General features: G+C 38.4%; 1 protein-coding gene across 5 annotated transcripts in view; it reads left to right on the top strand.

The window, feature by feature from the left end:
• LTBP1 (latent transforming growth factor beta binding protein 1) overlaps positions 1–20,687 on the top strand; it is a 193,588-nt gene that overhangs the window by 10,692 nt on the left and 162,209 nt on the right. For all 5 annotated transcript variants that reach the window (XM_014950707.1, XM_014950706.1, XM_014950710.1 and 2 more), the window contains exon 3: positions 4,546–4,834. In XM_014950707.1, the coding sequence (XP_014806193.1) occupies positions 4,546–4,834 (289 nt within the window). The remainder of the gene's footprint in view (positions 1–4,545; positions 4,835–20,687) is intronic.

The raw sequence follows: 20,687 nt of genomic DNA, 5'->3' as shown, positions 1-20,687 counted from the left end.
GCATGTGTTTTGCCTGACAGGATTTACGCATTCCTGTAAGAGAAGTTGATATAAACCGTCAGTGTGCACATTGATGAGATTTCTTCGAAGTCAGTGCATTTTACTTAAACTGATTTCTGCTTAAACTGATGCCTGACTATGTGTGGTTAAAAGGGAGGTGGGAAAAAGGTACATTGCATTTTATGTGGAAACAGAAAGGAAAAATCTAGTGGATGGGCTTACTAGAAATAGCACAAAACTCGCAACACTGTTGTAATTGTTGTATCAAAGTATTAGATACTCAGAAATGACATTGAAAAATTTTTGTGGACATTTAAGTACTAACCAACAGTTAGTACTTAAATCAAGCAGTTGCTTGATAAAGGAGATGCTTAAAGGTGGAGCTGAGACTAAAAGGTTAGAAACTTGAGTGCAGGAAACTTTGGGACATATGAATTTGTTTATTTTGAGTTTCTCACTGAAAAGGATGTTTTTTGTGAATTTCAATTCTCCACATGATATAGAGACACAGGGAAATAAACCTGTAAATGAGATGTTACTGTTGGAAGAAGGTAATTGTGAATCCAGGTAAAATCAGAGTGATTAGCATAGAAATCAGACCTTAATGATCTTAATTCAAGAGTCATCAGGAGTTTAATATAAAAGATTTTTCATGACAAGTGGAGTTAGTTGTACCTGTATTTTGATTCTTTCAAAAGGTCTGAAAAATGATATATTGAAGAAGTTCAGGTAAAAGTTTCTATTTTATACTTACTGATTTAATATATTAAATTATGCTTAATTTAATATGTATTAACACAGAAATACATTCTGTATATATAGAAGTCTTAAAATATTTACATATGTTAAAACCGTTATAAACATTTTATTTTAGATCTTGCTTCTGCAAATATTTATATACTCCTTAACCAAAATAACGTAAACACATGGACTGAAAAGTGCATTATGTATAGATCAGTCCCAGACCAAACACACCCTTTCCAACACATCTGTGTATTAAGCCTAATGGTAATGTTACTATTTTATACTTCCTCTTCTGAAAGAATATCATAAATAAAACCGTACCAGGCCTGATAAGCATCCCTCTAACCCAGTAATCTGTCTTCGATGGTGGGGATCAGTAGTTGATTAGGGAAAGATGCATAAAAAGGTTGAATGTTGGGGAAACAGCCACAGAAAAAGTTGTTAGCTCTTTGTGATTTAGGGACTTCAAAGGAAATGTGGTACTGTGGCTTTAGTTTTAGTAGATTCAAATTTGCATGGTCTTAAAACACAAAACCCAACCCAAAAGAACCCTGTGTTTCTTCACCAAATTACACTTCTGGAAGCGGGGTGAGGTTGGTTGTGTTGTCTGTGCCTGGCCTTCCAATGTGGCCAGCTTCCTTGGCAAAGCAAGTTTGGATGCTAAAATTAACAGGTTCAAAAAGCAGATCAGTGAACTCCTGGCAGAAAAATCTGTTGAGGGTTCCTAAACACAAACCCAGCACTCTTGCTCAGGAAATTGCTGGGCTTCTAATTCTTGAAGGCTGTAGTGGTACAAACTTAATGCTTCTCACCCTTGTCCTTACACCTGTCCTTAAGCATCCACCTTAGTAATGGAGAGAGGAGACTGGACCAAGTGGATCTTTGATCTGACCCACTAAGGCTGGTCTTGTTACTTACAGCTTTGCAAAGCTCCCCTTTGAATGTGCAGTCTTGGACTCCTTGAATTGAAAAGGACCAAGCCTGTTGCCTTTAGCAGGAGCATATTGGCCTGCTTTTCAGTTTTAAACTGAATACTTCCATGCTCCAGTTTTTGGAAGCTTTGTGGAAAATAATGGTGTTTTCAGTTAGATGTGCCATTATTGTTGTCTTCAGCTGAAATAATTAGGTCATACACTTGGCACACTGCAGCTGTGTTGAAAATTTTTTAAACTGAAATGCTGTATTATATCAATTAAAATGTTCACTTTAATTCTTTCCTGAAAATGTGATCTTTTCTCCTATTTTGTGATCGATCACACAAAATTAATGAAGAACTTCAGTCAAAGGGTGGATTGCTGTGAAGGTCTAATGGATAAGGTTTTGAACGTGCTGTTACTGTTCACATGGTTTGAGACAAACTGGGTCTTTTATAACGTAGTTGCTGGAACTGCTGGTGCTTGTTTTGTTATAAGGCCAGACAGTGTAACACAGTTGGTCCTGCAGAGCTTCATGTGCTTTATGTATATGTAAAGCTGAGAAGCTTTCAGGGTTTACACTGTCGTCAGTGAAGTAAGACTCTTCAAGTCTGGGTAAAAAAGATAAGGGTGTTTAAAAACTGGTTCTATTTTCAGCTGCATAGTTTTAAATTAAGGAAGGCACAAGAGAGTGTTGGCTAGTATGTTACAACATGTGCTTGTTGTAAATCCCTTCTCAAGTTTAAAGTGCAAATAGTCTTCAGTATTACAACAGTTAAAGTATACTTTCAAAAATAAACAGAAACACCAGCAAATGAACAATTACTTTTTTGTTACTTAGTTAAGTAGTATTGGAAAGGAGATACGTTGCTGAACAGCATACGAAAGGGGGAAATATATGTGAGAAGAACCTCATGTGAAGCTCAAAGTTGTAGGGCAATTCTAGTGTCATGTACAGGTGGTATACATGATACATCTGGATCAGATGGTATTGTCAGTTGACAAATTAGTCCTCCAAATCAACACTGTCCCATCCTATTAAGTTATTTCATATGTATGCTTGTGTGTTTATTTTTACATGTAAATGTATGAGTTAAAACTGAATTGAAGTGCCAAGTACTGCAATGTATTTGGATCAGAGTTGTGGACTTTTTTTTTTTAATTAAAAATTTGTGCAACTGGATATGCCTTAATGTGGTGCAGAATCACACGTTGTGGTTTAAGATCTTACCTATTTTAGTAAAACCTGTAGATGTTATGATCTGGCTTATCATTTTGTCTATGTTAAAATCTTTAACAATACTAAAATTATGCTTAGTTTGAAGGAGCAAAGTAGCTCAGCAATGATTCTTATTCTAAGTGCTTCATTGTATGCCAACTCTAATAGGACTAATGAAGACATTATTTTGATAGCTATTTTAATTAGAATGTTATTTTACTGTTAAATTGTATCTTTTGGATAAGAGAATTAATTTATTTTACCATCTTTGTGTTATTTTATCATTCTTTAAGTATAATGACATTGTAAGTTTAAGCAGCCAAAATAAATCCTCAAAGTAGCCATACCTTTGTGGTGGCATGTATACATATGATCAGCAGCTGCTTTTTCTTTTTCTTTTTTTTTTTTTTTTTTGGTCAGGTTTGCTTAAAAGTTTCTTGCTCATTCAGAATGGAGTTAATCATGCTTTAATAAGTCTAGGCTCTATTCAGACTCCTTCTATAGTCAGTGGATAGAGCAACACAAACAGTATAATTAATCCTATCTGAAGGCAGGTATCTGGAAGTAGTGTCTTTTGAAGAATCTGATCCCTTTTCACTGGTGATACAAAGAACCTATAGAACCTAATTCAGGATAATCACAAGTACTTGTCTGTTTCTTCAAAGAATGCAACCCCTAGGTGTAGCTATGTCTTTGTAGCAGCAGTTTATGCGTCTCCTTTTTTACATTATTATGGTGGTGTCGCCACTTTTTTTTTTTTTTTTTTTTTTTTTTTTTTTTTGGTCAGGTTTGCTTAAAAGTTTCTTGCTCATTCAGAATGGAGTTAATCATGCTTTAATAAGTCTAGGCTCTATTCAGACTCCTTCTATAGTCAGTGGATAGAGCAACACAAACAGTATAATTAATCCTATCTGAAGGCAGGTATCTGGAAGTAGTGTCTTTTGAAGAATCTGATCCCTTTTCACTGGTGATACAAAGAACCTATAGAACCTAATTCAGGATAATCACAAGTACTTGTCTGTTTCTTCAAAGAATGCAACCCCTAGGTGTAGCTATGTCTTTGTAGCAGCAGTTTATGCGTCTCCTTTTTTACATTATTATGGTGGTGATATCCGAGGAAACTTCATTTGGGCTTTAGAGGAGGAAGGGTTACATCACTTCATGCTTCTCTGCATCATTTTGGTTGTCTATAATGTAACTGTAAGGATTCCTTCTGGGTACCTATGGAGGATCTGTGACTTTAAATAGTAATAGAATGAAGCCAAGCCTAGATCAGTGGTAAAACTCTATAATCTGCATAATATTGTTTCGTTGGATGCAATTTGGTTGTAAAAATATGGGGAGAAAGGATGCAGGGAAGGAGATTATTAAAGGTTGCTAACAGGAAGATTTGAAATAATTCTATATTTCTTGATTTAACTTGTGCATTTCCTGTTCTTTAGCTTGCCAGAATTTTACTTTTCTAAGTTGTTCAAGTGTTGTACATGTTTTATGTATGAAAGCAGTAAAAGCTACACCAACTTATATACTATCTTTTGTGGAGCTTAATGTTGCTTTTTCCTACTCCAATTAACATTAGCAATTAACATTCTTTTTTTATTGTGGGGAGGGTTTGCATTTTCCATCATGCTCTGTTTCACAGGTAATTTTTAAAATGTCTTTTCTTAGCTAACTGTGCACCACCATGCCAAAATGGAGGGATGTGCCTGCGACCTCAGCTTTGTGTGTGTAAGCCAGGAACAAAAGGTAATTCCTGTGAGGATACAGTCATGCAAGACACATCTTCCCCTGGAGGTCGGAGCCCTGTTGTTCCCCCATGGCCCATACCCCAGCAGGCTGCCCAGCAGACCTTCTCTCAGAAGGTGCAGGTCCCACCGAAGGTTGGCCCTATGACTCAGATGGCATTCACCATCAAGCAGAAGCCTTCTGTTGGATTACCTCAGCAAATGCAACCACAGTAAGTCTTTGCTTTCAAAGAAGTCCAATATGTTAGATTTATAAAACGTCGTTCCTTGCAAATGTTTTCAAATCACATGTGGAGACTTTTACAGATTATTTTTTAAAGAGTTTTTTATTTTAACTGTCAAATTTCAGTGGATTTTTAAACTTATGTTACTTAAGAGCCAGATCTCCTCACCTGAACAGAATATCCCGTAATATTAGTCAACTTTATTTTCCTTAGAATGACAATCATGTATTAATTTCAGTTCTTAATTTACACTAGTGACTTTTTGAGTTTAGCCTAGAACAAAGTCAGGCATGGAATTTCAACAGCTCGCATAACTGAGGAGAGTAAGATTTGGTGCTTGTGTTGTATTCTGATTTCTTTCTTCCATTTACATTATATTTGCTTTTAAAAATAAGACTATTGCAATGGATGCTTCTGCTTGCTTGTGTTTGAGGTTCAGGACTGTATCTGCCTGTTATAGGCAGCAAGGGGACACCACCCTTGTTGGAGAATTCTTTCTCTGGCTCTTCAGTGGCTGATGACTTAGCCAGACGTTGATATTACTTTAATTTGTTTAAATACTCCAAGTGAGTCTGAATTTTTTCTAGCTATAACGTTGTTTTTATTAATATGTCTGACCTTACCATGTTTCAGGGCTGCATTTGATATGGGGGAAGGGGGGGTGTGCAGGAGGGTGGCAGTCAAGTTGAATGTGAACAATTTTAGGCATCTGCAGTGACTGCTGTCCTTTCAGTTTCAGGTGAAATCAGTGACAAAAAGTGTTTCTGTCCTGTAACAGGTGTTGCTTTTGGATGGGTGTAAGCAGGGTGCAGTCTGTCTCACTTTGAGCCTCCAGAGCAAGATAACCAGGACTGGGAAATAAACTGTATTTTCCCATGCCCAAAACTATAAAAGTGAACCTGGAAGGGTGGTCTGTGATTATAAAAGTCTGCACCTGAGTTTTTATACGCTCCTGACAACAAAGTCCGTCCTGCCACCCCTCTCCAAAGCTGCATCTGAAAATAGAGAACACTGGGCACTGCCAATGATGTTTGATGTTGTCTGGTAACTTCTTTATCAGATTATTTTGCAAACCCTTCCAATTCCATTTACTGCTGTCCTAGTTCATCTAACTGAGGAGCCACAAGCAAAACTGCATTATGCATATCTTGTGTAACAGGAAGAGGAACTTACCTGAGTTCCCTTGGATTTCTAAACCCTAAGCCAGTATGCCCTTTGAGAAGGGTGGAAGGTGGGGCAGGGTGGGCTTTAGGAACAAATACATCCACGGTTTTGAAGGATGGAGAAATTGCTACCCAATTCTAATATTTTATAGTACTCTGAGCCCAGCTTCATTCCTGTCGGGGAAGCAAGTGTTACTGAAGTGGCTGATATGAAGGGAAACTAGTAGTAAAATCAGTAGGCTTTTTTCTGCTCCTTCCCGTTTAGGGTGGCAGGACTGTTAATCCTCAGCACCTGCCTTCTCTGCTTAGCCCCACAAAGTACAGAACAGCAAATCAGTACAAGACGCCAGGCAATTCCTGTCTTATCAGTACTGATTCCTGTAGAGTGTACTGCATGTCTTTCTCCCTCCCTCCCTCCCTCCCTCCAGAAACATTCTCAAGGAATTTTTCATCCTGTTGTGATAAAAACCAGTTATCAAAATTGGGTAATAAAATATACTTTAAAAAAAAAAAAAAGGAGATGAAAAGAATGTGGTTTGTTCTTGCCTGAAAAAAACCCTGTTTTTTTCCAAGCACTTTGCAACTGTGCTTAGAAAGCTTGTGAGTACCTCTAGAGAAGGCTTATTTTCCATTATTCCTAGAAAAGCAGAGGCCAGGGATAAAGGGTTCCTCTTGCATGAGAAGAGAAGATGATAAACTGATATTCTTCTGTGCTACTTTGATAGTTGCCGGACTAAGATGCTCAAAGTGTTTCTAGAGCGTACCTACAGCATGTTGTGCTTCACCAAAATCTCTGTTCCTGCTTGCATGAGACAACATCCCACATGTAGAGGGAGCAATTCCAGACCAGCAAGATCCATTATCTGTTATCCAAAGTGCCTCAGCATGTTTCCATAAGCGGTGTTAACCCAGGTGGGCTTTGTTGTTCATGTGACCCATTCTCAACCTAGTGATTTTCTCTTAGATTTAAAGAGACCTTTTCAGGCAGATAGGACCTTTAATCTTTGAGATCACATGAAGATAAATTTATTTCAGTCAGTTTAGTAAAAGAGCGGGAAAATGGAAAACTGAGTCTTTGGAGTCATGAGAAAGCCAGCCTACAACCTTGGCAGGAACCAGACACAGGAGTGGGAGATGGAGAGGAAATGGGCTGTATCCTGAGCCAGGGCAGCTCTATAAAGCATAGCAGAAGGTAGATTTTTAGATACAGTTGTTGAAATGAGTGCTAGCAGTAGTTCTGTCCCTGACAGTCTTCGTGGTCCTCTGCTGGACTTGCTCCATTGTGTCAGTATCTTGATTTGGAGAGGCCATGACTGGACACAGTACTTGAGATGCAATCTCACAAATGCCAGACTGAGAGAATAATCATTCTCTTGATCTGCTTGGCTAATATATCAGGCTAATATAGCCTGATATATGATCAGCTTTCTTCATGGGGCACACTGCTGACTCATGTTCAGCTTATCCACCAGGACTCTCAGATCACTTTTTGCAGGGCTGCTTGCAAGCCATTTCTGCACCAAACTTGCACTGTTGCACAAGAGTTGCTGCATCTCAGATACAGGACTTTGTGTTTGCCTTTGACTATTGTAAGCCCATTTCTCCAGCCTGTCAAAATCCCTTAACCCTCCAGTATAACAGCCACTTCCCCAAATTGGAATTGTCTGTATAATTGCTGAGAACTGTCTCTTTTCCTTTTATTAATAAAATTAATAAAGTTGTTGAACAATATTGGTTGCAGTATCAATCCCTAAGGAGAACAGATAGTTATCCGCTTAGCCTCCTGTGAGTTGGATTTGTATCAATGAATACCACCTATTCAGCCAGGCAGTTTTTGCACGCACTTTATAATCCAGTTATCCATATTTCACCAATTTTCAGATAAGAAGACAACTGTGTCAAACACCTTGCTCAAGTCCAGGTTAAAAAGTTTTATTATGCTCCTTTCATGCACCGAGCTAGTCATCTCATCATAGAAGTCAAACAAAACTCCAGCAAACAAAACAAAACACCAAGTTAAAACTAGAAAGTTTGTAATGACTTAGTAGCTTCTGAAAGTTGTAGTTGTTTTCATTCTCTGTTGGTGATATTTTTTTCTCCTTCAAAGCCAGGAACTTGTATGATACACTTCCTTCTTTCTTCAGGAGGAGAGACCGTCTCTTCTCTTGGACTACGCAGGGGAGCTGGAAGCAATTGAACTCTAATTCCAGTGATGATAACTTGGAAAATTAGTATTTTTGATTCTAAGCAAAATATTCTGTATTAATATTCTTAAATCTTATTTTTGCTATTCTTGGTGCAACTTGGGTTTTAATCTGTGTTCTTAGGCACATGCATGTATGTGTGCTCAGGACTGATACACTGTAGTGCATTAATTGAGGATATTGAGTGTATAGAGGGATCTGAACAAATTCTGGAGTGAGCCATGACTACACTGTTAAGATACAACCATAGACCATTACTTTGGGCTTCAGAGCTTTTGTCTGTAAGAAAGGGCTACCGTGGCTGTTCGATTTATTCTAAGAAATGAACGTTTAAATCCTGTGAGCTTGTATCAGCACCATGTGCTTTGCATTCTCTGGGTGTTACTGCTTCTCAGGCTTCAAAATTTAACTCCAATGGTCAGATGTGAGGTTTTCCTAGTAGTTCTTGAGCCCACTGGTTTGTGTCAAAAAGGTGAAAAACTGATAATCTGCCTGAAGTGTTAAGCTGCCAACTGTATCCCTTCAGTATAGGCTTCTAAGATGTAATGACCTCATGATGTGTTTGTCACAGGTTCACTTATGCAAAGTGGCTCCAGGGAGAATCAGGAAAGTTAATTTTGCTTTGTGAACTACTTGAGGTAGATTCTGAGGTGCCTTTGCACGATGGTTTGAATAAGAGACCTGCTGCACAGAACTACAATGTACCTGTTATACATCAGGTTATTGATTTCTTCCTAATCACCCTGAAAAGTATTTATGAAGGTCAGTTATCCATAATGTCCTGTAAGGCATGTTCCTTTTGAGAATTTCAGGGTAGCCTTCCCTCGCACAGTCCCAGTAAACTGAACATGCTCCACAAGGTAAACTCAACTTTTTAATTAACTTGTCTTCACGTTATTTCCTTTGAGTGGTACTGGAATGCATTCATGCTAATGTTTGTTAATAACAGCAAAATAGAGACCTAATGATTTAGGCGTACTCCATGTGTGTAGAAATCATTGCCTCTGCTTTTGAGGCACTGTTTTTCAGAAAAGAAAATTGATCCTAAAACTAATCTGGCACTTTCAACTTACTTGAAGAGAGGACTGTAAGCCTCTATTCCAACCCATAGTGTTTTCAATTTTTTTTTTCTAGCTTAAAAAAAATAAATGTGTGCTTGGCCGTTCAGTGTTTGCATGCAGTTGTGTGGTGAGGGCTTTAATGAGGAGTTTTCTATGTTATTTGTTACTGTGTTGTGAACTGGTATTTTCCTTTCCAATGTGGCTTTTCCAGTTTTGTTTGTTTGTTTTGTTTTTTAATTGTACTACTATTGAAACTTACCATTTATCATCAAGGAATTATTTCAGGAGATGTTGGGGAAAAAATTAGAAGAACTCTACTTCTTTCCAGTGGCTTGCTGGGAACTGAAGGAGCACGGCTCTTCATGGATAGCATGGCGGTGTGTTTTCAGTTTTAGGAAGGAGTACTTGTATCATTAAAATTTGGTTTGATGTAACGCTGTTGTCATGTGGCAGAAAGTCTTTCTAGGGATTTGCAACATTTCCTTTTAAAAAGGTTGCTCTATTAGCAAATGTTTGTGATACCAAAACAACTATGTAACAAGTTTGTACTGGACTGAGACTTTTTACCCAAACAGGTAAAAGTAACCCACTCAGGTGAAAGTCTGTTCCTTTAAGCAAGCTACTGTGCAACAGTAGAGATTATAGGATGTGGTTGGAATAAAAACAACATCGCAAGTAGGATTTCTGTTGGACCATATATGATCAATAAGCTAATGGAATTGGTTTTGTCATTTTCATTCTCCTGTCTTCAGAACTGTGGGTGTAGATCTTGGTAGGTTGATTCGGAAAACTAATGTCCGTAAACAAAATACATCTGTACCTTTAACTTCCAAAGGGAGAAAAGCAAAGTGAGAATAGAGTTTATAACTGATTTCAGGTACAGAAATATGATTTAACAGTATTCTAACTTCTGAAAAATCCAGGTGGTTTAGTGTTGTAAAGATGAAATGATCACTGAACTGGAGACATTTTCCTCTGTTTTAGGTATATTGAACTTGGAGAAAAAGCTTACCATGTTTGTAGATGTGTCTGCTTTTGGTCTTTGTATCAGAAATCTTGCTTAATATTTTATCTTCAGCCCTTCAAAATAAAATTAACTGCAGCTATTAGCTGATTTGTATGTTTTAGGTATTAGTATAACTCTTGGTATTGTCTTAACATTTCCAGTCTTTATTGAGAATTCATTCCTAATAATCCTATTAAATAGATAACAAAGACACAAAGAACCCCTTTTCAGTGGATTTACTTAATCTTAGCATTTTGCTTGTGTAGCAGGTAACTAGATGGTTCAAGAATCTTCATTCAGAGAATGATGTGGGCTGGCTGCTGTTTAAGGCAGACCTGTCTTCAGGATTGGGTCTGTCTGGTTAATTTCAAATGCCTCATTGATTTCTCATCTATGAATAGCCTGTTGTGTTCTAGATTTAGGAACCCGAAGAGACATGTACTTAATCTCTAAACTAATTTTCTTCTTCAGTGCTAGAGTCTGAATACATCACTGAGAGGCAGCTTTTTTTTCCTACTGAGAAGCAGTTTTCACTTTACCTGAGCTCCATAAACGTTACATGTGACACATATCCTTGTACTTCGGTAAATTCCTCCCAGGAATCTAAAACTATTGTTTTACACAATGTGTGATCAGTTGCTAATCTAAACCACTACCAAGAAGATTTATTACTCATGTTGTCTTATGTTGAAGTTTGGGTAATACTGTTCATCAATATCTGGTGAAAGACAGATTTTTATTATTTCTTTTTTAAGACTGGATTTAAGGTATGAGTATAAATGAAGAACAATAGGCAGTTGGAGAAAGTAGGATCTTCTCCTGATGTTACTAAAATATTAATTGAGACTTTGTAACCAGCCATTAGTCTATTAGCAGGACTCTGCCATAAATCCTTGTTGATTTCCCCCTTTAGCAAATTTTCTCCAAATTGCCTTATAGGGCCTTAGAGAGAGAAGGGGACTGTTGGCTAATTTGAAATGTCTAGCATATAGTGTTGTAGGTGAAGATAAGTCTGCCAGCATGCTCGGAATCATGACTACTTGACTTTGAGTTAAGCACCTTTCTACACGAGGCAAAGGACCTACTGTTATTCAGAAAGGACCTTTTATATGTGATATGTTAGAAGACTAAATACCTCCAGACTAATAGCTAACTGAAGTATTGTAATTATTGAAGATAATTTCTCCCTGCTTGAAAATGAAAAGCATCATTTCTGCTGTTGAGACATGGAATTTCCAGGACAAAGGAAGTAATTGCAATAAACCAGCCTTCATTACAGTCCTCTTTTTTTAGTCATGAGACCTATAGCTTTAAAAATATCTCCTCCGGATGTGTCTACAGGAAAAAAAAATGTTTTCTGATGAGCTTTATCTATGGTAATAATTTTTTTTTTTTTAAATTTAAAGTACTCTCTGTACAGAAAACTTATCATGCAGCTGAGAGCAGACTTTATTAAAGCCCATAGCACAACTAGAGGATATTAAAAAGAATTCCCTGTCAGTTTGGATGCTATGATAAATGATATTTCAGGCTTGTCAGGGATTTTATAAGAAGTTTAAAATTGGTTTAAAGGAAAGGACTGTGTTTGGGTATTCTTTGTGTTGGCTTTGTGCTTTCTGTTTTATTAAAAAGAATTGACGATGCAGTTCTGTACGTTCTGTGTCAGGGAATGAGGCAAAGACAGTCTGATCACAGGAGACAGATAATACTAGTACATACTATTATGTCACTGGGCAGTAGGTGGCAAGCTTTGCTTTTCCTTCTACTGAGGATTTATTTTCATATTGCAGAATGTTGGAATTTTGAAAAGGGTGGTTTGAATTCACTGGAATATGTCATTTATTGGCAGCACATTTTTTTGAACCATCTATTTTGTTCATTGTGTATAATCATCTTTCTATTGAATACTGAAGTGAAGTCCCCTTCTTAAAATGACAGATGGACACAAATCAGTACATTTGAGCTGTGTTGTATTCTCTTATGGCTTCAGTAAGCAGATTAATAATACACAAATTAAAAACAAATGAGTTGCACTCACAGTCAATCCCAAACTGTTTGGGATCCTCCTGATCAACTTCTGTTGTGGAGCACAGTACAGCTCGGGGGGAGGGGGCACACCACCATCTTTTAACAACATTTTCCTAAAATGGGACTTACTCTTCTAGCTCTGTAATTAGTAACTGCAAAGGAAAAATAACAGAATGTTTATATTGCCTTTCTCCTGATGTGTCATGGCTCATTCGGTGTCCTGGTCCATCTGTTCCTGCCTTCTCCCCTCATTCCCTCCATGAATTGTTAGTCTGCTATAGCTCTCCTCACAAACCCGCTGTGCTGAGGAGTGGGGTCAGGAAAGCAACAGCACATTGCCTAGCTTAAGCTAAGAGGGCAATGCTTCAGTGCTTGTCCTTAGGTACTTTCTGTTGTGGTTGAGTGTTAATACTCCTCTGCTCAGACTTCTTGCCTAAGAGCCAAATATTTGACATCCCATGAATTAGCAGCCAGCTGTATGTTTGTACCAAGGGTACAGGGGGCACAGCACTTCTCCTGTGCAGTTCCTCTCAGCTGTTATCCGGCTTAGACCTCCTCAGCTGTTCTCCAGAACACGTTTTTATATATTAGCCAAGTTAATTCTTCATTGAGTTTCCTCATAGTGAATGAGTTAGAGTTCTTCTTGCTTTGTTATTAAGGTTTTTGAAGAGTTTGTTCCGGATTAAAAAAACTACACCCCTCTTATTCTCTTTCACTCTCTCCTGCATGCACTTTATAATAATTGTTCTGAGGAAGATCAGCTGTTTTCGATTTTCTTGATCCCAAACTTAAACATATTATTATAGACAGCTATTTATATCATCCTAGAAAGTCTAAAACAATAATAAACTTTTTTTTTTAATTACTGTGGCAAGGCATTCTGCATAGAGGTCTCCTCATGTAAATAAAAGTTGCATCTGAGTTTACATTTTCACTGCTGAGGCTTTGTGTCCTTACACTATTCCTAATGAATGTCAGAAGTGTTTGGGGACTAGTAAGGTAGTTCTGAGCTGTCAGTTGAGGGCATGGTTAACTTAATTGCTGCAGCAGCACTAGGCGTACGTAAAGGATCTTTGGCATCAGCTACAGGTAAGTTGAGACCAGTGTTTTGGGATTCTGATACTGCAGCTATTCTCACTTCTGTAGTCTTTGGCAGCGCTATTGATGTATGTGTGCTAGAACAAAAACTGGTTCAAAGGTAGTTACTCATCTCTTTGTGCTGCCAGGCACTGAGTCAGCCCTCAAGAACACCTCCATTCATCATTCTAGGGGAGTGTAGTCATCAGTCTGCAGGAGCTGAAGTCACTGAAGTTAAAATGGCTGGTCTCCCTCTGGACGGGGATCATTTGTGTTGGCAGAGAACATGGAGATGATTTTTTGATGACAACGATATCAGTCTTAGTCCCGGTGTCCTTCTTAAACAGTGCTGGTGCATACTTCAGTGCAAGTCCATAAGCTAACAGGATCTGTAGTTACCTCTGTTGGATTGAGTATTCTTGCTGTTAATTGGGTTTTTTACAGACCTGGATCTAAAGACCGTGACCTCACTTAAGTGTGGTGTGAACAGTAGGAAAACATGATTTTGTTACAAAATAGGCTAGTCATTTGATAGATCCTGTTAGTTGACAATGGTATGAGAGGTGGGCAGATTGTTATGGCAATCTTACTTGAGGGAAGCCTTTAATGTTTTGGTAGGCAAAATCCAGTCTGTTCTTATGTCTTGTTTGTAAGACCTTTTGGATGTAAGCATTTGTGATTTTTACCTCACCTGTTTTGGTTGAAATCTTTGGGGCTTCAAGTATCCAATTTAGTTATGTTAAGAGTTCAGCAGAGATGGACTGCAGCTAAATAGCATTTGGCCATGTCAAGTACTGTGCATATGCAGCGAACACGCAGCAGTATATTGACTGTTATCCACCAGAAAAGCAGAGGTATCTTGGAAAGAATTTCGAAAATATAAGTATCACCATTGCACTACCATGTAAGACACTTATGAGATTCATCTGCAGTGCCCTAGACTTTGGATTATAGACATCCCTGAGGTGATGCAGCCTAGCTTTCTATGAACATTTTGTTTTGTCCATGCTTGAGCTACCATCTAGCGAAGTGAAGGTCTCACAAATAGGCATTACAGGATTTTCAGTATTTTCAGTAGTATCTTGGACAGGAAGAGGTTTTTCAGCAATAAAAACTTTTTGATACAGAGACTTCTTTAATTATAGGCACCCGACTGGGATCTCAAGCCAGCCAGAGCTTATTCCAGACAGGAGGAGACGGCTAATCTGTGTGATGGCAGTAGCCAGTTGGTTTATGCTTTTATATGGCTATGTAAGACCACTTGCCTGAGTAAATCTTTGGTGCAAGAAAAGGGTGGTCAGTGTTGGAGTGTTGGAGTAGTATCAAAGAAATTGTTGCCTGGCTGTACTGTTGTACAACTTCCTCTACTAATGCCCTCTTTAATGTAATGGAAGGATCACCCAAGTGTATATAGGAGAGTCCCCCACCCTCTCCCCTGTCATTCAGTCATGACTCAGCTATGTTTGGAAGCCAACACAGACAACTTTCATTACAGGGAGAGATAAAACAGCTTAGTCAAAAATCCAGTCAGTCTCCAAGAGCTCACTGTATTTGATTCATCTCTCCAGGCACTGTGCATGGGTTGTAACAAACTATACCAAAACCACATTCTGCATCAATTATAAGGCACGTTAAACCCCATCCAATTTTTTAATGAAAGTTACTATATTCTTCTCTATTGGGTTCTGTTGTGCCCAGAGTACTATGTAGTAGACAGTTAGAATCTCACTTAACTTTTAGAAGTTTGGGATGAGAATTATCTGGTCTAATGACCTCTTGGTGTTGACTGACTGTTCTGTCCCAGAAAGATCTTCAGAATCCGTCAGAGAGAAAGGCATGGTAACCTTTATAAGCTCCTTCATGATGAACACAGATGGGAAGAATTAGTTGAGACTTTCTTGTCTGGCCTTTTCTTCGTGATGTGTTCCTTGCATACATTGCTTAATTGGGTCTAAAGACTTTTGGATAGTTTTTCAGCTTATTAACTTTTTTCAACTAGCTTCCATTTTATGTTCATTCTCCTGTTTTGAAACTATGAACTGCTGTAGTGAATCTTTAACTCTTGTTCTTCCCTTCAAGTTCCCTTCCCTTCAACTCTTGTTCTTCCTGTTCTAACCCTTCAAGGATGTTAACGCTAAGTTAGTTTTGCTCACTTTTGCAACATCTCTTCAGTGGTAACATTTGAATTGGATCCTGTACCAGGTTAAGTCAAACCAAGATTTTATTATTTTCTTTTGCATTTCATGAAGATGTTAATCACATCTTAAAAATGTGTTATGCTGTTGTTTGGGGGTAACTGAACTTTCCTATTAGTATTGTTTTCTGTCTTTGTGGCTTCAGTGGTATGGTAGCTGTCATCATCTTAGGCAGCTAGTAATATAGTTCTAATGCTGCGTTTCCTGTAGTCAATTTCCTAGCATTGAAATCACAGGTCACAGAGATGCTCTGCTAGTGATTGATACAATTAACTTGCTGATCTAATTTGAGAGGCCACTCTTGGAGAAGTAGCATCACTCCTCCACCAGGTGGTCTCTTTCATATCTGGGATATTACGTGGATCTTTCCCAATCCTCTCATTAGCTTCCTTTCCCAAGGTAGGAATGATTTCTTCCAAATAAGTCTGTATAATGATTATTCTTTCTCCATTGTATTTCTTGAACTTGTAATGTTTCATGGAGAAGCACAGGTACTTCTGGTTTGGGCTGGGCTAGCCACTGAAACGAATGACAGGTGCTCTCCCCTACCTCTGTCTCAAAGGAGGGGATGGAGAGAGAAAAAGAGACTTAAGAGTTTAAAAAAGAAACTAACCTACTTTAATTAAAATATTAATGAAATAATGAAAAAAGAAAATAATGAAATATATACAATATATACAAAACCATATCGAGCTCCCAGAATCACGATCACATCACTGGCAGGTGGGAGGAAAGCCCCAGACTGGACTGGATTCCGGATTTGGATTCCAGAATGCATGGACTGGGATCAAAGGCAGATGAACAGAGGCCTCCTTGGATACCAGCTATTGAAGAAAGAGGGCTGACCCTTTGATCCCTCAGCTTTTATATTGAGCATGATGCAGATGGGATGGAATAGCCTATTGGTCAGTTTTGGGTCACCTGTCCTGTCCACTCCTCCCCAGAGGTGCAACCCCTTTACGCTTTTCCACTTCCAACCCTTCAATGGGGCACATAATGAAGTTAGCTGACCTTGGTTGTTATAGCAATAAGTATAAGCAAGAGCCTCTCTGTGTACCGTTTCTTGGCATAACTTAGAACCAGTCAGGTCTTATCTCTCTGAGAGCAAACGGTGTCTGGACAATATGCTGTTAATTTCAGAGTTCAGTCAGGTAGAGGCTTAGCTGCAAAGTAAAATTATTGAACAGAAAATTGGTTCTGTTTTACCTCAAACCAGGACAGCTTGCCTCCTCTGTTAAAAAGCATACTATACTAAAGTTCTGTTTCTCACTGTTACCTGTATAAGAGTTACCAACTTTTGCTTTGTTTTTAACTTGAGTGCACTGACTTCATTAAAAGTGTGACTGCATAATTCAGAGCTGTATATTTTCTTTTCCAGTATCCAATTTTAAAATTTTCCTATGATATTTGTAAGTGCCATCAACCTAGTTCCATTAAGCTTTAAAAACACATACTATTATGTCTTCCATAGAGCTTTCTCTGTTCTACTTTCTGACAGCTCTGAAGTCCCCTATGTTTGTACCATTTTCTGAGCCATGCAGAAATTGTCAACCTCTCTGGCACCTTGTTTGTGCAAATTGCTAGCAAAAAGTGTCAAGTTTTAGAGCATGAGATAAATGCGCTGTCATTTGGCACTTTCAAAGACTCACAGCGTATAAGGCACGTTAAACCCCATCCAATTTTTTAATGAAAGTTACTATATTCTTCTCTATTGGGTTCTGTTGTGCCCAGAGTACTATGTAGTAGACAGTTAGAATCTCACTTAACTTTTAGAAGTTTGGGATGAGAATTATCTGGTCTAATGACCTCTTGGTGTTGACTGACTGTTCTGTCCCAGAAAGATCTTCAGAATCCGTCAGAGAGAAAGGCATGGTAACCTTTATAAGCTCCTTCATGATGAACACAGATGGGAAGAATTAGTTGAGACTTTCTTGTCTGGCCTTTTCTTCGTGATGTGTTCCTTGCATACATTGCTTAATTGGGTCTAAAGACTTTTGGATAGTTTTTCAGCTTATTAACTTTTTTCAACTAGCTTCCATTTTATGTTCATTCTCCTGTTTTGAAACTATGAACTGCTGTAGTGAATCTTTAACTCTTGTTCTTCCCTTCAAGTTCCCTTCCCTTCAACTCTTGTTCTTCCTGTTCTAACCCTTCAAGGATGTTAACGCTAAGTTAGTTTTGCTCACTTTTGCAACATCTCTTCAGTGGTAACATTTGAATTGGATCCTGTACCAGGTTAAGTCAAACCAAGATTTTATTATTTTCTTTTGCATTTCATGAAGATGTTAATCACATCTTAAAAATGTGTTATGCTGTTGTTTGGGGGTAACTGAACTTTCCTATTAGTATTGTTTTCTGTCTTTGTGGCTTCAGTGGTATGGTAGCTGTCATCATCTTAGGCAGCTAGTAATATAGTTCTAATGCTGCGTTTCCTGTAGTCAATTTCCTAGCATTGAAATCACAGGTCACAGAGATGCTCTGCTAGTGATTGATACAATTAACTTGCTGATCTAATTTGAGAGGCCACTCTTGGAGAAGTAGCATCACTCCTCCACCAGGTGGTCTCTTTCATATCTGGGATATTACGTGGATCTTTCCCAATCCTCTCATTAGCTTCCTTTCCCAAGGTAGGAATGATTTCTTCCAAATAAGTCTGTATAATGATTATTCTTTCTCCATTGTATTTCTTGAACTTGTAATGTTTCATGGAGAAGCACAGGTACTTCTGGTTTGGGCTGGGCTAGCCACTGAAACGAATGACAGGTGCTCTCCCCTACCTCTGTCTCAAAGGAGGGGATGGAGAGAGAAAAAGAGACTTAAGAGTTTAAAAAAGAAACTAACCTACTTTAATTAAAATATTAATGAAATAATGAAAAAAGAAAATAATGAAATATATACAATATATACAAAACCATATCGAGCTCCCAGAATCACGATCACATCACTGGCAGGTGGGAGGAAAGCCCCAGACTGGACTGGATTCCGGATTTGGATTCCAGAATGCATGGACTGGGATCAAAGGCAGATGAACAGAGGCCTCCTTGGATACCAGCTATTGAAGAAAGAGGGCTGACCCTTTGATCCCTCAGCTTTTATATTGAGCATGATGCAGATGGGATGGAATAGCCTATTGGTCAGTTTTGGGTCACCTGTCCTGTCCACTCCTCCCCAGAGGTGCAACCCCTTTACGCTTTTCCACTTCCAACCCTTCAATGGGGCACATAATGAAGTTAGCTGACCTTGGTTGTTATAGCAATAAGTATAAGCAAGAGCCTCTCTGTGTACCGTTTCTTGGCATAACTTAGAACCAGTCAGGTCTTATCTCTCTGAGAGCAAACGGTGTCTGGACAATATGCTGTTAATTTCAGAGTTCAGTCAGGTAGAGGCTTAGCTGCAAAGTAAAATTATTGAACAGAAAATTGGTTCTGTTTTACCTCAAACCAGGACAGCTTGCCTCCTCTGTTAAAAAGCATACTATACTAAAGTTCTGTTTCTCACTGTTACCTGTATAAGAGTTACCAACTTTTGCTTTGTTTTTAACTTGAGTGCACTGACTTCATTAAAAGTGTGACTGCATAATTCAGAGCTGTATATTTTCTTTTCCAGTATCCAATTTTAAAATTTTCCTATGATATTTGTAAGTGCCATCAACCTAGTTCCATTAAGCTTTAAAAACACATACTATTATGTCTTCCATAGAGCTTTCTCTGTTCTACTTTCTGACAGCTCTGAAGTCCCCTATGTTTGTACCATTTTCTGAGCCATGCAGAAATTGTCAACCTCTCTGGCACCTTGTTTGTGCAAATTGCTAGCAAAAAGTGTCAAGTTTTAGAGCATGAGATAAATGCGCTGTCATTTGGCACTTTCAAAGACTCACAGCGTGGTTTGTGTTGGAAGGGACCTTTAAAGATCAACTTGTCCAGATGTCTGCCATGGGCAGTGACATGTTTTACTTGATCAGGTTGCTCAAAGCCCTATCCAGTCTGACCTTGAACTCTTCCAGTGATGGGGTATCCGCAGCTTCTCTGGACAACCTGTTCCAGTGTCTCACCACCCTTATCATAAAATTCTTCCTTATGTCCCTTTTTCAGTTTAAAACCATTGCCCCTTGTCTTTTCAATAGCTAAGTTCACAATTACACAGAAAAGGTAAATGCCTCTATATGATATACACGATTCCAAAGTATTTTAATAACACAATGAATGTTAAGTCCTTAAGAATTAGTATAAGTAAATTTGTGGTACAGGAAGCAGTCAATGAAGATCTGAACTTACAGGCTCTAGGCAGTACTTCTCTCTTTACATCAGCTTCATAGTTAGAAAATTTACAATCTTATTAAATTTAGGGTTCTTTTTTTTTTTTTAAGTCTCACTGTGATTTCACCCCCACCCCCGCAGGATGCTGCACGACTACTTTCTGAAACACTTTCCCAGATCACCTTGAGGCAAAGTTAATACTTTGGTCATCATCTTCAGTGATCACCTCTGGACAGCAATATAAGTCTAGAGTCCCTTTAGCTTTAAGTACTTTTTAAAGTGCTTTTAGAACATGACAATTTTGGGGAATATTAAGTTAGATTTACTGAACTTTGGGTTTTACACCAGGAGAGCTCTTTCCTGAGACTATTTTACGTTTTATAGCCTATATATGCTTCTGTAAAAGGTAGCAATCTGATGTGTACAATTGATGAATACTCTGATCTTAATTACTGTGTTTACATGGATTCTGTTCTGGTTTCCGCATGGTGGACAAGGATGGTTGTAAAATTGATGCCCCTGTCCAATTAATAATTACAGTGAAGCAGAAATACATATTTATTTACTGGAGCAAAAGCTGTGGTGTCTGTCTTGCTTCCTGCACTAGAACCTCGAAGCTCTAAAGTGGAGGAGAACTGCTGGTCACCAGTCCCAGCTGTGCCTCCTTACTGCTTTGAACAGCTTTTGTTTTTATTATATAATGCCTGTTTGGGAATTCCAGCTGTTGCACACATGCCGATCCTTAACAAGAAGCCAGCTCCCCTCATCCCCCCTTTCACTATTCCAGTGGCTTTTCACTGCAGGGTATGTTTTGCATCCTGAATTACTTTCCTTCTGTTGTACTCTGGAGG

The sequence above is a fragment of the Calidris pugnax genome, unplaced genomic scaffold (genome assembly GCF_001431845.1).
Source record: "Calidris pugnax isolate Ruff unplaced genomic scaffold, ASM143184v1 scaffold24, whole genome shotgun sequence".
NCBI classification, from domain to species: domain Eukaryota; kingdom Metazoa; phylum Chordata; class Aves; order Charadriiformes; family Scolopacidae; genus Calidris; species Calidris pugnax.
This window is presented reverse-complemented; position numbering and strand designations above follow the sequence as displayed.